Source organism: Pristiophorus japonicus, chromosome 15 (genome assembly GCF_044704955.1).
Source record: "Pristiophorus japonicus isolate sPriJap1 chromosome 15, sPriJap1.hap1, whole genome shotgun sequence".
Taxonomy (NCBI): Eukaryota; Metazoa; Chordata; class Chondrichthyes; family Pristiophoridae; genus Pristiophorus; species Pristiophorus japonicus.
This window is the reverse complement of record NC_091991.1, coordinates 95,346,528-95,363,215: the sequence shown is the minus strand read 5'-3', so window position 1 is coordinate 95,363,215 and position 16,688 is coordinate 95,346,528. Positions and strand designations below refer to the sequence as shown.

Genomic DNA, 16,688 nt, shown 5'->3' with positions numbered 1-16,688 from the left:
CACCAGTAAAACCTCAGGCCAGGCTGACCGGACACCAGTAAAACCTCAGGCCAGCTGACCAGACACCAGTAAAACCTCAGGCCAGGCTGACCGGACACCAGTAAAACCTCAGGCCAGGCTGACCAGACACCAGCAAAACCTCAGGCCAGGCTGACCGGACATCAGTAAAACCTCAGGCCAGGCTGACCGGACACCAGTAAAACCTCAGGCCAGGCTGACCGGACACCAGTAAAACCTCAGGCCAGCTGACCAGACACCAGTAAAACCTCAGGCCAGGCTGACCGGACACCAGTAAAACCTCAGGCCAGGCTGACCGGACGTTAAGGGCACAAACCTTTAATTTCTGGTATCAGTAAATCTTGTTTGCTCCAGTGCCACTATATTCTTTTCACAATATGAAGACAAGAACTGTTCACAGTACTCCAAGTGTGGTGTAACCAAGATTCTATACAAGTTTAAATAACTTTTCTGCTTTTCAATTCTATCGCTCTAGAAATGAACCCCAATGCTTGGGTTGCTGTTTTATTGCTTCATTCACCTTTAGTGATTTGTGAATATGTACCCCCAGCTCCTTCTGTTCCTCGACCAATTTACACACTTATTATCCAAGCAGTTTGTGGCCTCCTTATTCTTCCTACCAAAATGTACCAGCTCACACTGATCTATATTGAAATTTATTTGCCAATTGCATGACCATTCTGCAAGTTTGTTTATGTTTTCTTGGGTTCTGTCACAATCTTCCTCAGTAATAACTATACCACTCAATTTGGTGTCATTCCCAAATTTTGATATTGTACTTCTGATCCCGGAGTGCAAACTGTTTATGTAAATGGTGGCCGATGGCACTAACCTTGTCGAACACCACTACCCACCTTTTCACAGTCTGATTAACTGCCCTCTAACACTATTCTCTCTTTTCTGTTTTGAAGCCAGCTTGTTCTCCATTCTGCACCTTGTCCCATGACTTTATATGTTTTGACCTTAGTCATGAGTCTAGTATGTGGTAAGTTGTCGAAGGTTTTTTGAAAATCAAAGTATATTATGTCTACAACAACTGACTTGTCACCTGACTTCGAAGAGTTCAATAAGGCTGGTCAAGCATGATCTTCCCTTTTGAAATCCGTGCTGACGACCAATGTTCCCTTTAATTTGTTTTGGTTGTGTGGCCCCTTCAAATACCGTACATGTGCGCTTTTTCTATTTAAAAGCCAGTGAGCTGGCTGCGCGGGGGCTGCAGGGCGCTGCGCGGGGGCTGCAGGGCGCTGCGCGGGGGCTGCAGGGCGCAGCGCAGGGGCTGCAGGGCGCAGCGCGGGGGCTGCAGGGCGCTGCACGACCACACAGCTTAAAGGGAACGTTGCTAACTTCTATTATATTTTCAAATTATACATTTTTTTTATAACATCTTTCAGGAAATATTTCATCATCTTTCCTACAACCGATGTTAAGCTAACTGGTCTATAATTTCCTGGACTTGTTCTATCTCCCTTCTTATATTTGCAATCACATTAGTTACCAGCTGGAATCTAATCGAGGGGTTCGGGGGGTTTATATATAGAATAACAGATACCCGGGAGTGAGTTACAGGCTGGAATCTAATCGAGGGATTTGAGGGTTTATATATAGAATAACAGATACCCGGGAGTGAGTTACAGGCTGGAATCTAATCGAGGGATTTGAGGGTTTATATATAGAATAACATGATATGTTGGCCTTCATAGCTAGGGGATTTGAGAATAGGAGGGGGGGGGGGGGTTCTTGCTGCAGTTGGACAGGGCCTTGGTGAGGCCTCACCTGGAATATTGTGTTCAGTTTTGGTCTCCTAATCTAAGGAGGGACGTTCTTGCTGTTGGGGGAGTGCAGCGAGGGTTCACCAGACTGATTCCTGGGATGGCAGGACTGACATATGAGGATAGACTGGATCAACTGGGCCTTTATATACTGGAGTTTGGAGGGGTGAGAGAGTATCTCATGGAAACTTACAAGATTCTGACGGGACTGGTCGGGTTGGATGCGGGAGGATTGTTCCCGATGTTGGGGAGGTTGTCTACCAGGGGACACGGTCTTGGGATGGGGGCATGGGCCGTTTGGGACTGAGATGAGGGGAGACTTCTTCACTCAGAGAGTTGTTGGCCTGTGGAATTCCCTGCCGCAGAGAGTTGTTGATGCCAGTTCATTGGATGTGTTTGGGAAGGAGTTGGATGTGGCTCTTACGGCTGGAGGGATCGGGGGGTGTGGAGAGAGAGCAGGAAGGGGGTACTGAGGGAATGATCAGCCATGATCTTATTGAATGGTGGTGCAGGCTCAAGAGGCCGAATGGCCTACTCCTGCACCTATTTTCTATGTTTCTTAACAGATACCCAGGAGCGAGTTACAGGCTGGAATCTAATCGAGGGGTTCGGGGGTTTATATATAGAATAACAGATACCCGGGAGTGAGTTACAGGCTGGAATCTAATCGAGGGGTTCGAGGGTTTATATATAGAATAGCAGATACCCGGGAGTGGGTTACAGGCCGGAATCTAATCGAGGGGTTCATATATAGAATAACAGATACCCGGGAGTGAGTTACAGGCTGGAATCTAATCGAGGGGTTCGAGGGTTTATATATAGAATAACAGATATCCGGGAGTGGGTTACAGGCTGGAATCTAATCGAGGGGTTCGAGGTTTTATATATAGAATAACAGATACCCGGGAGTGGGTTACAGGCCGGAATCTAATCGAGGGGTTCATATATAGAATAACAGATACCCGGGAGTGAGTTACAGGCTGGAATCTAATCGAGGGGTTCGAGGGTTTATATATAGAATAACAGATACCCGGGAGTGGGTTACAGGCCGGAATCTAATCGAGGGGTTCATATATAGAATAACAGATACCCGGGAGTGGGTTACAGGCTGGAATCTAATCGAGGGGTTCATATATAGAATAACAGATACCCGGGAGTGGGTTACAGGCCGGAATCTAATCGAGGGGTTCATATATAGAATAACAGATACCCGGGAGTGGGTTACAGGCCGGAATCTAATCGAGGGGTTCATATATAGAATAATAGATATCCGGGAGTGGGTTACAGGCTGGAATCTAATCGAGGGGTTTATACATTGTGTAACTCCCCATGTCTCCCTGAAGTGCCTAGGCCCTATTCTGCCTGTGTGTGTGTGTGTGTGTGTGTGGAATGTGATGTGTTTTGGCCCCAGAGCTGCCGCACAGAGGGTATGGGGAAGAGTGTTGGCCTGCCTACCTTTAGTATCACTCCCTTTTCCAGCAGGCTCTGCTTCTTCGCAGTCATGACGAAGTAGTGCGTGTCGTCCTTGTAGTAAACAATGTTTTCTAAATCTACACCTGTGAGAAAATAGCAGCAAATTAAACATGAAACCATTCAAATTCAGCCACTAACCCACTCCTCCATCACACAAACCCAAAGCCTATAGCAGTCGCTCAGGCCCCTGCTTCAGAGCAAGTCTCCGAACCAGCACCACCGGGCGTCTAAGGGAAGGATACTGTGCATCAGCAGCCATTCTCCCACAGATCTCTGCACATACAGGAACTCGAGACCCGCTGAGTGGGTCGGTGAGTGAGTGAGTGAGTGGGCAAAACTAAGGCAAATGCAGTTCAATGTGGGGAAGTGTGTGGATCTGAAAAAGACAAATTGAAATATTGTGTTAAAGGTGAGTGACTAGGAACTGTGGATGAGCAGAGAGATTCAGGGCCTAAGTACAGAAATCAATAAAAGCTAGTAGACAGGTACAAAAAATAACTGAAAAGGCTAATGGAATGTTGGCCTTTATCTCACAGGGCTGGAATACACAGGGGTGGAAGTTATATTACAGTTATATAAAGCTCTAGTTAGATACTGGGCACCCACCTCAGGAATCGAATCCAATGTCGGCCACGGAGGAGGTGCAGCACAGATTCACCAGAATGATACTGAGGCTAAAAGGTTTAAATAATGAGGGCAGGGTGCATTGAGTAGGCTTGTATTCCCTTGAGTTTAGAAGATTAATAAGGGGTGATCTCATTGAGGTGATTAAGATGATGAAAGTAGGTGTTAGGGTAGAGAGAAACTATTCCTCTGGTGGGGAGTCCAGAACAAGAGGACATCACCTTAAAATTAGAGTCAGGCCGTTCAGGGGTGATGTCAGGAATCATTTCTTCACACAAAGGGTGGTGGAAATCTGGAACTCTCTCCCCCATAGGTCAACTGGAGCTATCAAGACTGAGGGGGAGAAATTGCTCCTTTTTATAGCACTTCGCCCGGGCGAGGGGGTTGATTGCACCTCTCGGGAAATTACCTCGGGCGTTTGGGGGGGGGGGGGGCGCTGTCCCGGCCGCACCGCGCCTCGCGATTTACGCCTCGTGCCGGCGCGCAATCGGCAATGATGTCATCGCCGTGACCACTCACCGCCGCGTGGACATCTGCTGCTACGCCCCTTAAAGGGGAGGCCTTTAGCGCCCCAGGCCACCATTTTATTTAGTCGGCCGACTCTTGAGTCCACCCGACAATGGCCATCCTTGTGTTGCCATCATGCAGCCACTCACTCCGTTTTGGGTGCTGGGCCGCTGGCCCGGTCTATCGCATTCCTGGTGGCCCAGTGTGTGGCCACTAAAGAGCCTGCAGAGTGCGCAGCGGCCCTCCCCTTTAAATGAAGGGGAGGAGCGTTGTAGCGCCTCAATGCTAGGCGGATGCTCCGTGTAGCGCTGGGCTCCTGAGTGCTGCGCTCCTGCCCCAGGAGCGCCCCTCCAAGGAAGCGGAGCGCGGGGTACAGCGCCCCACCTGTCGACCCTATTCCGCATTGGGGGGTGGGACTTCCGGTCTGGGCGATAAGTGTCCCAGCCCACGGAGGTTTCTGCCCCCAATCGGGGCGAGGGGCAATTTCACCCTGCGATTGATAGAATGCAAACCTGTGGCTTCCCGCAGGTCCTGGAAAAACTTCTGGTTGAAGATGAAGGCGACGCCGCTGATCTCCTGGGCCTGCGCCTCCTCTCGTGTGTGCCGGTTGATGAAGTTGGCAGTGATGGCAATCGCCAGCTTCCCACGGAACTCCTTCCTCCGAAATCCTTAAACAGGGACACACAGTTACTCAGGGGCTGAGGCATCTGTTGTACTCAAGTCTCATCGATCATTACAGAGCCATTGACAGGGGTCACAGAGCAGGGCCTGAGATGTTATATGATCAGTTAGAGCCAGGGACTCAGTATTACTGGTGAAACCATCGCACTTACTGGAACACAGAGAGCTTGTACTGTCTGCCTCTCGCACTATCTTCTTCCAACAGGTGTATTATTTATGAAAGGATTATTAGTATTCGATGTGTTGGCAAAAGGGAAGCCCATGGGCTAAAGGGGCAGGGGCTGCTTGGATACAAAACTGGTGAAGGAACAGAAAGCAGAGAGTAGTGATGAGCGGAAAGTGGTGTCCCGCAGGGGTCGGTATTGGGGCCACTGCTCTTACTGATCTGTATTAATGACCTGGACTTGGGAATAACATCAAAGTTCGTAGAGGAAAAAAAATCAGAAATGTAGTGAACAGTGAAGAGGATAGTAACAGATGGACACAGGCAGACTATGAAAATTGGCAGACGCATGGAAGATGAAATTTAACACAGTGATGGGTGAAGTGATACATTTTAGTAGGAAGAATGAGGAGAGGCAATATAACCTAAATGGTACAATGTTAAAGGGGATGCAGGAACAGAGCGGCCTGGGGGTGTAGGTACACAAATCTTTGAAGGATGCAGGATCCTTGGATTTATAAATAAAGGCATAGAGTACAAAAGCAAGATGTTATGCTAAACCTTTATAAAACACTGGTTAGGCCTCAGCTGGAGTATTGTGGCCAATTCTGGGAACTGCACTTCAGGAAAGATGATTTTTTTTTTCATTCATTCACGGGATGTAGGTGTCACTGGCAACGCCGGCATTTATTGCCCATCCCTAATTGCCCTTGAGAAGGTGATGGTGAACTGCCTTCTTGAACCGCTGCTGTTCGTGTGGTGAAGGTGCTCCCACAGTGCTGTTAGGGAGAGAGTTCCTAATTTTGACCCAGCAACGATGAAGAAACGGCGATATATTTCCAAGTCAGGATAGTGTGTGACTTGGAGGGGAATGTGGAGGTGATGGTGTTCCCATGCACCTGCTGCCCTTGTCCTTCTAGGTGGTAGAGGTCGCGGGTTTGGGAGGTGCTGCCGAAGAAGCCTTGGCAAGTTGCTGCAGTGCATCTTGTAGATGGTACACACTGCAGCCATGGTGCGCCGGTGGTGGAAGGAGTGAATGTTGAAGGTGGTGGATGGGGTGCTTTGTCCTGGATGGTGTTGAGCTTCGTGAGTGTTGTTGGAGCTGCACTCATCCAGGCAAGTGGAGAGTATTCCATCACACTCCTGACTTGTGTCTTGTAGATGGTGGAAAGGCTTTGGGGAGTCAGGAGGTGAGACACTCGTCGCAGAATACCCGGCCTCTGACCCGCTCTTGTAGCCGCAGTATTTATGTGACTGGTCCAGTTAAGTTTCTGGTCAATGGTGACCCACAGGATGTTAATGGTGGGGGATTCGATATGTTAATGATGTTGAATGTCAAAGGGCGGTGGTTAGACTCTTGCTTGTCGAGAGAGCGGGGGCTCCAGCCCAGCGGAGCCCCAGGGACACCAGCCGCGCCCAGACCACCAACACCAGCACCCCAAGCCGGCCCGCCCCCAACCCCAGCAGCTGGTCCGGGCCGGTGCAGAGTCCCTTCGGCCAGGGACAGAAGCGGCCAGCACGGGACCCCAATGAAACAAGCGGCAAGCTGGCTGCTTACATTTGCTGCATTGCCTCTGGAGGCAGGGAACAAAACTGAGTTCCGCTTGGGGAAGGCAGGTCCTCAAATTCTGCAGAGAGTTCTAACCAAAGGGTCTCTGTACTGGATCCGGAGGGCGTCTGGCCGGCCGAGGGGACTCCGGGACGACCTTCCAAAGGAACTCGAGGACGTGGGGGCCGGCCGAAGAGACTCCAAAGCTGGCGTTCAATCCGCCGAAGGGACTGTGAGACCGGTGCCGAATCAGCTGAAGGGTCTCATACTCCCAACCAACTTTAATTCATTTTTAAACTTTTAGCCAACTTTTAAACTTATTAAACAATCTGGGAGAACTTTTAAAACTTACATTTTAGACTCTCAACCAAAATATTTTTAAACATCTATTATTAACTTACATCTTTGACTTTTAACAACTTTTAGAAACTTTTTAAATTGGGGAAACTTTTATAATCTATTATTGATTTACATTTTAGATTTTTTTTTAACAACTCTTAGAAATTTCTTAAAACGTTTTAACAACTCAGAAACTTTTGAAACAAATTGGGAACTTTTATCAACTTTTCACTTTTAAAATAACTTTGGAAGTCACCTTCCTAATGCCTGCCCCCCAACCTAGCCTCGGGCCATCTACCATCAATGGCGCTACCTGGTGCCGAGCTTGCGGCCAACACTTCACCGTAGGCAATTAGGCTTATCGAGCTGTGCCTGGTCTCCAGTTGCCTTGGACCCTCTTGCCACTGGACCAAGACCTTGCTCAGCTTGTTTCCAGTAAAGTGGACAAGGGAGAACCAGTTGATGTGGTATATTTGGACTTTCAGAAGGCTTTCGACAAGGTCCCACACAAGAGATTAATGTGCAAAGTTAAAGCACATGGGATTGGGGGTAGTGTGCTGACGTGGATTGAGAACTGGTTGTCAGACAGGAAGCAAAGAGTAGGAGTAAATGGGTACTTTTCAGAATGGCAGGCAGTGACTAGTCGGGTACCGCAAGGTTCTGTGCTGGGGCCCCAGCTGTTTACACTGTACATTAATTATTTAGACGAGGGGATCAAATTTGCGGATGACACTAAGTTGGGTGGCAGTGTGAGCTGCGAGGAGGATGCTATGAGGCTGCAGAGTGACTTGGATAGGTTAGGTGAGTGGGCAAATGCGTGGCAGATGAAGTATAATGTGGATAAATGTGAGGTTATCCACTTTGGTGGTAAAAACAGAGAGACAGACTATTATCTGAATGGTGACAGATTAGGAAAAGGGGAGGTGCAACGAGACCTGGGTGTCATGGTACATCAGTCATTGAAGGTTGGCATGCAGGTACAGCAGGCGGTTAAGAAAGCAAATGGCATGTTGGCCTTCATAGCGAGGGGATTTGAGTACAGGGGCAGGGAGGTGTTGCTACAGGGCCTTGCTGAGGCCACACCTGGAGTATTGTGTACAGTTTTGGTCTCCTAACTTGAGGAAGGACATTCTTGCTATTGAGGGAGTGCAGCGAAGATTCACCAGACTGATTCCCGGGATGGTGGAACTGACCGATCAAGAAAGACTGGATCAACTGGGCTTGTATTCACTGGAGTTCAGAAGAATGAGAGGGGACCTCATAGAAACGTTTAAAATTCTGACGGGTTTAGACGGGTTAGATGCAGGAAGAATGTTCCCAATGTTGGGGAAGTCCAGAACCAGGGGTCACAGTCTAAGGATAAGGGGTAAGCTATTTAGGACCGAGATGCGGAGGAACTTCTTCACCCAGAGAGTGGTGAACCTGTGGAATTCTCTACCACAGAAAGTTGTTGAGGCCAATTCACTAAATATATTCAAAAGGGAGTTAGATGAGTCCTTACTACTCGGGGGATCAAGGGGTATGGTGAGAAAGCAGGAAGGGGGTACTGAAGTTGCATGTTCAGCCATGAACTCATTGAGTGGCGGTGCAGTCTAGAAGGGCTGAATGGCCTGCTCCTGCACCTATTTTCTATGTTTCTATGTTTCTAAGCCCGTGTGGTTGCCGGTGTGCAGCGGCCACCCCACGTTAAAAGAACTCACGCACAGGCATCTTCCACTTCGTCAGTATGAAGTTCGGGACCTGGAACGTCAGGACTCTCATGGACAATCCCACACCACACCGCCATAGTTGCCCGGGAACTCAGACGTTTTGACATGGACATCGCTGCCCTAAGCGAGACCCGGCGGGCAGGGGAAGGCCAGTTGAAGGAACATGGTGGAGGTTGCACCTTCTTCTGGAAAGGGAAACCAGAGGCAGAACGCCGCCTTCATAGAGTCGGCTTTGCCGTCAAGAATGAACCAGTTGACCGCCTCAAAGACTCCCCCCTGTGGGGTTAACGAATGCCTCATGACTCTCCGTATCACCCTATCCCGGAACCAATGCTCCACAGTCATCAGTGTGTACGCCCCTACACTCGATGCAACAGATGAGGCTAAAGAGGGATTTTATTCCAACCTTGAGGCATCCTTGTCCCGTGTCCCCACACTTGACAAATTGATCCTCCTGGGTGATTTTAATGACAGGGTTGGCAAAGACAGACCTCTGGGGAGGCGTGATTGGCAGAGAAGAGGTAGGGAAAGCCAATTCCAGCGGTACCCTACTCCTGACAAAATGTCTAGAACATGAACTCCTCATTACCGACACCCTGTTCCGCCAGAGGGACAAATACAAGGCATCATGGCAACACCCTCGCTCCAAACACTGGCACCTGCTTGACTATGTCATCGTCCGAGCCAGGGATCGCAAGGATGTGCGCATCACTCACACCATGACAAGAACTGACGACTGCTGGACGGACCATTGCCTAATCCAATCCATCGGGAGTCGGTGCGCCAGGCGAGCGGCCTACAAGAGGCCCACCAGCAGTGTCGGAGAGGCCCAGCCGGTACAGCTGCAGCTGGGAGAGAAGGCAAAAAAGAAGTAGAAAGAAATCGATAGGTGACGTCACAGCCAAGTGGGTAAGTAATTGGCTGGTGATTGGTAAGTAGTTTTTCTTCTTCTTTTCTATATCTGTAAGTAACCTTTAGCATTGTTGTTGCCAATTTAAGTGTATCGAAGGGTTAAGTCATGGCAGGACAGCTCGGACACGTGTTATGCTCCTCCTGTACTATGTGGGAAGTCAGGGACGCTTCCGGTGTCCCTGACGACTAAGTGTGCGGGAAGTGCATCCGCCTGCAGCTCCTGACAGACCGCATTGCGGCACTGGAGCTGCGGGTGGATTCACTCTGGAGCATCCACGATGCTGAGAATGACGTGAATAGCACGTTTAGTGAGTTGGTCTTACCGCAGGTAAAGGGTACACAGCCAGATAGGGAATGGATGACCCACAGGAAGAGCAGTGCAAGGAAGGTAGTGCAGGGGTCCCCTGCGGTCATCCCCCTGCAAAACAGATACACCGCTTTGGGTATTGTTGAGGGGGATGACTCATCAGGGGAGGGCAGCAGCAGCCAAGTTCCTGGCACCGTGGCTGGTTCTGCTGCACAGGAGGGCAGGAAAAAGAGTGGGAGAACTATAGTAATAGGGGATTCAATTGTAAGGGGAATAGGTAGACGTTTCTGCGGCCGCAACCGAGACTCCAGGATGGTATGTTGCCTCCCTGGTGCAAGGGTCAAGGATGTCTCGGAGCGGGTGCAGGACATTTTGAAGGGGGAGGGTGAACAGCCAGTTGTCGTGGTGCATATAGGTACAACGATATAGGTAAAAAAACAGGATGAGGTCCTACAAGACGAATTTAGGGAGCTAGGAGCTAAATTAAAAAGTAGGACCACAAAAGTAGTAATCTCAGGATTGCTACCAGTGCTACGTGCTAGTCAGAGTAGGAATCGCAGGATAGCTCAGATGAATACGTGGCTTGAGGAGTGGTGCAGAAGGGAAGGATTCAAATATCTGGGACATTGGAACCAGTTCTGGGGGTGGTGGGACCAGTACAAACCGGTCGGTTTGCACCTGGGCAGGACAGGAACCAATGTCCTAGGGGGAGTGTTTGCTAGTGCTGTTGGGGAGGAGTTAAACTAATATGGCAGGGAGATGGGAACCAATGCAGGGAGATAGAGAAGTAGAGCGGGGGCAGAAGCGAAGATTAAAAAGAAGAAAAGTAAAAGTGGAGGGCAGAGAAACCTAAGGCAAAAAGCAAAAAGGGCCACATTACAGCAAAATTCTAAAGGGGCAAATTGTGTTCGAAAGACAAGCCTGAAGGCTCTGTGCCTCAATGTGAGGAGTATTCGGAATAAGGTGGACGAATTAACTGCGCAGATAGCAGTTAATGGGTATTATGTAATTGGCATAACGGAGACATGGCTCCAGGGTGACCAAGGCTGGGAACTCAACATCCAGGGGTATTCAACATTTAGGAAGGATAGACAGAAAGGAAAAGGAGGCGGGGTGGCATTGCTGGTTAAAGAGGAAATTAATGCAATTGTAAGGAAGGACATTAGCTTGGATGATGTGGAATCGGTATGGGTGGAGCTGCGGAATACCAAAGGGCAGAAAACGTGGGAGTTGTGTACAGACCACCAAACAGCAGTAATAAGGTTGGGGACAGCATCAAACAAGAAATTAGGGATGCATGCAATAAAGGTACAGCAGTTATCATGGGTGACTTTAATCTACATATTGATTGGGCCAACCAAACTGGTAGCAATGCGGTGGAGGAGGATTTCCTGGAGTGTATTAGGGATGGTTTTCTAGACCAATATGTCGAGGAACCAACTAGGGAGCTGGCCATCCTAGACTGGGTGATATGTAATGAGAAGGGACCAATTAGCAATCTTTTTGTGCGAGACCCCTTGGGGAAGAGTGACCAGAACATGGTAGAATTCTTTATTAAGATGGAGAGTGACACAGTTAATTCAGAAACTAGGGTCCTGCACTTAAGGAAAGGTAACTTCGATGGTTTGAGGCGTGAATTAGCTAGAATAGACTGGCAAATGATACTTAAAGGGTTGACGGTGGGTCGGCAATGGAAAACATTTAAAGATTACATAGATGAACTTCAGCAGTTGTACATCCCTGTCTGGAGTAAAAATAAAACGGGAAAGGTGGCTCAACCATGGCTAACAAGGGAAATTAAGGATAGTGTTAAATCCAAGGAAGAGGCATATAAATTGGCCAGAAAAAGCAACAAACCTGAGGACTGGGAGAAATTTAGAATTCAGCAGAGGAGTACAAAGGGTTTAATTAAGAGGAGGAAAATAGAGTACAAGAAGAAGCTTGCCGGGAACATAAAACTGACTGCAAAAGCTTCTATAGATATGTGAAGAGAAAACGATTAGTGAAGACAAACGTCAGTCCCTTGCAGTCAGATTTAGGTGTATTTCAAATGGGGAACAAAGAAATGGCAGACCAATTGAACAAATACTTTGGTTCTGTCTTCACAAAGGAAGACACAACTAACCTTCCGGAAGTACGGGGGGACCGAGGGCCTAGTGAGAAGGAGGAACTGAAGGATATTCTTATTGGGTGGGAAATTGTGTTAGGGAAATTGATGGGATTGAAGGCCGTTAAGTCCCCGGGGCCTGATAATCTGCATCCCAAAGTACCTAAGGAAGTGGCCCTAGAAATAGTGAATGCATTGGTAATCATTTTCCAACAGTCTATTGACTCTGGATCAGTTCCTGTGGACTGGAGGGTAGCTAATGTAACACTACTTTTTAAAAAGGGAGGGAGTGAGAAAGCGGGTAATTGTAGACCGGTTAGCCTGACATAAGTAGTGGGGAAAATGTTGGAATCAATTATTAAGAATGAACTAGCAGCGCATTTGGAAAGCAGTGACAGGATCGGTCCAAGTCAGCATGGATTTATGAAAGGGAAATCATGCTTGACAAATCTTCTGGAATTTTTTGAGGGTGTAACTAGTAGCGTGGACAAGGGAGAACCAGTGGATGTGGTGTATTTGGACTTTCAAAAGGCTTTTGATAAGGTCCCACACAAGATTGGTGTGCAAAATCAAAGCACGTGGATAGAGAACTGGTTGGCAGACAGGAAGCAGAGAGTCGAGATAAACGGGTCCTTTTCAGAATGGCAGGCAGTGGCTAGTGGAGTGCTGCAGGGCTCAGTGCTGGGACGCCAGCAATTGACAATATACATCAATGATTTGAATGAAGGAATTGAGTGTAATATCTTCAAGTTTGCAGATGACACAAAACTGGGTGGCGATGTGAGCTGTGAGGAGGATGCTAAGAGGCTGCAGGGTAACTTGGACAGGTTAGGTGAGTGGGCAAATGCATGACAGATGCAGTATAATGTGGATAAATGTGAGATTATCCACTTTGGGGGGCAAAAACGCGAAGACAGAATATTATCTGAATGGCGGCAGATTAGGAAAAGGGGAGGTGCAACGAGACCTGGGTGTCATGGTTCATCAGTCAATGAAAGTTGACATACAGGTGCAGCAGGCGGTAAAGGCGGCAAATGGTATGTTGGCCTTCATAGCGAGAGGATTTGAGTATTGGAGCAGGGAGGTCTTACTGTAGTTGTACAGGGCCTTAGTGAGGCCTCATCTGGAATATTGTGTTCAGTTTTGGTCTCCTAATCTGAGGAAGGACGTTCTTGCTATTGAGGGAGTGCAGCGAAGGTTCACCAGACTGATTCTCGGGATGGCAGGACTGACATATGAGGAGAGACTGGATCAACTGGGCCTTTATACACTGGAGTTTAGAAGAATGAGAGGGGATCTCATAGAAACATAAGATTCTGACGGGACGGGACAAGTTAGATGTGTGTAGAATGTTCCCGATGTTGGGGAAGTCCAGAACCAGGGGACACAGTCTTAGGATAAGGGGTAGGCCATTTTGGACTGAGACGAGGAGAAACTTCTTCACTCAGAGAGTTGTTAACCTGTGGAATTCCCTGCCACAGAGAGTTGTTGATGCCAGTTCGTTGGATATATTTAAGAGGGAGTTAGATATGGCCCTTCTGGCTAAAGGGATCAAGGGGTGTGGAGAGAAAGCAGGAAAGAGGTACTGAGATGAATGATCAGCCATGATCTTATTGAATGGTGGTGCAGGCTCGAAGGGCCGAATGGCCTACTCCTGCACCTATTTTGTATGTTTCTATCATCAACATTAACATTGCCCCAAAGCAGAGCGGACAGCAGAAGCAGTTCCGCAAAAAAGTTAATGCCGGGGCACTTAGAGATCCAGCTAAGAGAACCCTATACAGCCAGCGCCTCACAGCCAACCTGGCGAGCCTTGATGACCCTGAGATGCTGAATGCCCACAGTGCTTGGTCTGCCCTCCAGGCCTCTAACCAGTGCCTGTGAAGAGACACTTGAGTCACTCAACCAGAAAACTTCAGGAGTGGTTTGATGAAAATGATCAGGAGATCGAAGAACTAATAGATCGCAAGCACAAAGCATTTCTGAGCCTCAAGCAACAGCCCAACTTGGGAGATGCAAAACAATATTACAGACGGCTCAAGGCTCAGGTCCAACAAAAAACATGGGACCTAAAGAACAGGTGGTGGATGGAGAAAGCACAGGAGATACAACAACTGACCGACAGCCACGATATGCGAGGATTCTTCATCGCAGTCAAGGCCACCTACAGTCGAAACTCCCAAGGCCCCACCCCATTGCTGGCCAAGAACGGGAAAACACTCATCAAGGACACCGAGGCCCAATGGAAGGAGCACTTTGAAGATCTCCTCAATCAAGATTCTGTTTTGACTCGAGTGTTCTTGATTCCATCCCGAAGCATGCGACCCGCCACCAACTCAGTAAAACTCCAACGTTGCACGAGGTAGGCAAAGTCATAAAACAGCTGAAGAATAACAAGGCTATGGGAGCGGATGGAATCCGATGAGGCGCTAAAGTATGGCGGAGAGGCGCTGTTGGCGCAGATACATGACCTCATCTCTCTCATCTGGAGGGAGGAGAGCGTGCCGGGCGATCTCAGAGATGCAGTGATCGTGACCATTTTTAAGAAAGGGCACAAGTCCAACTGCGGCAACTACAGGGGAATCTCCCTGCTATCAGCCACTGGGAAATTTGTCGCTAGAGTTCTCCTCAATCGACATCTCCCTGTGGCCGAGGAGGTCCTCCCGGAATCACAATGCGGATTTCGTCCCCTACATGATCTTCGCAGCGCGACAGCTGCAGGAAAAATGCAGGGAGCAGCACCAGCCCTTATACATGGCCTTTTTTGATCTTACATTGTCAACTGTGAGGGTCTATAGAGCGTCCTCCTCCGTTTCAGATGCCCCCAAAAGTTTGTCAACATCCTTCGCCTACTTCATGATGACATGCAGGCCGTGATCCTTACCAACGGATCCATTACAGACCCAATCCACGTCCGGACCGGGGTCAAACAGGGCTGCGTCATCGCTCCAACTCTCTTCTCAATCTTCCTCGCCGCCATGCTCCAACTCACAATCAACAAGCTCCCCGCTGGAGTGGAACTAAACTACAGAACCAGTGGGAAGCTGTTTAACCTACGCCGCCTCCAGGCTAGGTCCAAGATCACCCCAACCCCTGTCGTTGAGCTGCAGTATGCGGATGACGCCTATGTCTGTGCACATTCAGTGGCTGAACTCCAGGATATAGTCAATGTATTCACTGAGGCATATGAAAGCATAGGCCTTACGCTTTACATCCGTAAGACAAAGATCCTCCACCAACCTGTCACCGCCGCACACACTGTCCTCCAATCATCAAGATTCACGTTGTCGAGGGCTGCGCCGTGGACCATTTCCCATATCTCGGGAGCTTCTTATCAACAAAGGCAGACATTGATGCGGAGATTCAGCACCGCCTCCACTGTGCCAGTGCAGCCTTCGGCCATCTGAGGAAAAGAGTGTTTGAAGATCAGGCCCTCAAATCTACCACCAAGCTCATGGTCTACAGGGCTGTAGTAATACCGGCCCCTCTGTATGAGTCTGAGGCATGGACGATGTACAGAAGGCACCTCAAGTCGCTGAAGATATATCACCAACGATGTCTCCGCAAGATCCTGTAAATCCCCTGGGAGGACAGGCGCACCAACATCAGTGTCCTCGACCAGGCTAACATCCCCAGTATTGAAGCACTGACCACACTTGATCAGCTTCACTGGGCAGGCCACATAGTTCACGTGCCAGATACGAGACTCCCTAAGCAAATGCTTTATGCGGAGCTCCTTCGTGGTAAACGAGCCAAAGGAGGACAGCGGAAACATTATAAGGACACCCTCAAAGCCTCCCTGGTAAAGTGCGACATCACCATTGACACCTGGGAGACCCTGGCCGCAGACCGACCGAGATGGAGAAAGTGCATCCGGGAGGGCGTTGAGCTCTTTGAGTCTCGACGCAAGGAGCTTGAAGAGGTCAGGCGCAGGCAGCGGAAGGTGTGTGTGGCAAACCAGCCCCACCGACCCCTTCCCTCGATGAATGTCTGTCCCACTTGTAACAGGGTCTGTGGCTCTCGTATCGGACTGTTCAGCCATCAAAGAACTCACTTTGGGAGTGGAAGCAAGTCCTCCTCGATTCCGAGGGACTGCTTATGATGATGGAGTTAGTCATTGGCTGGCACTTGTGTGGCCTGAATATTACTTGCCACTTATCAGCCCAAGCCTGAATGTAGCCCAGGTCTTGCTGCATGCAGACATGGAGTGCTTCATTTTCTGAGGAGTTGTGAATGGCACTGAACACTGCAATCATCAGCGAACATCCCCACTTCTGACCTTAGGATGGAGGGAAGGTCATTGATGAAGCAGCTGAAGATGGTTGGGCCTAGGACACTGCCCTGAGGGACTCCTGCAGCGATGTCCTGGGGCTGTGACGATTGACCTCCAACCACCACAACCACCTTCCTTTGTGCTGGGTATGACTTCAGCCGGTGGAGAGTTTTCCCTTGATTCCCATTGACTTCAGTTTTACTCGGGTTCCTTGGTGCCACACTCGGTCAAATGCTGCCTTGATGTCGAGGGCAGTC

The 16,688-nt window shown here is 49.0% G+C and overlaps 1 protein-coding gene across 3 annotated transcripts in view; it reads right to left on the bottom strand.

Annotated features, from left to right (window-relative positions):
* Positions 1-16,688, bottom strand: part of mical3a (microtubule associated monooxygenase, calponin and LIM domain containing 3a) — a 637,446-nt gene that overhangs the window by 424,213 nt on the left and 196,545 nt on the right. For all 3 annotated transcript variants that reach the window (XM_070900720.1, XM_070900722.1, XM_070900721.1), the window contains exons 6-7: positions 4,904-5,059; positions 3,243-3,343 (exon numbers count right to left, since the gene is read on the bottom strand). In XM_070900720.1, coding sequence (XP_070756821.1) covers positions 3,243-3,343; positions 4,904-5,059 — 257 coding nt within the window. The remainder of the gene's footprint in view (positions 1-3,242; positions 3,344-4,903; positions 5,060-16,688) is intronic.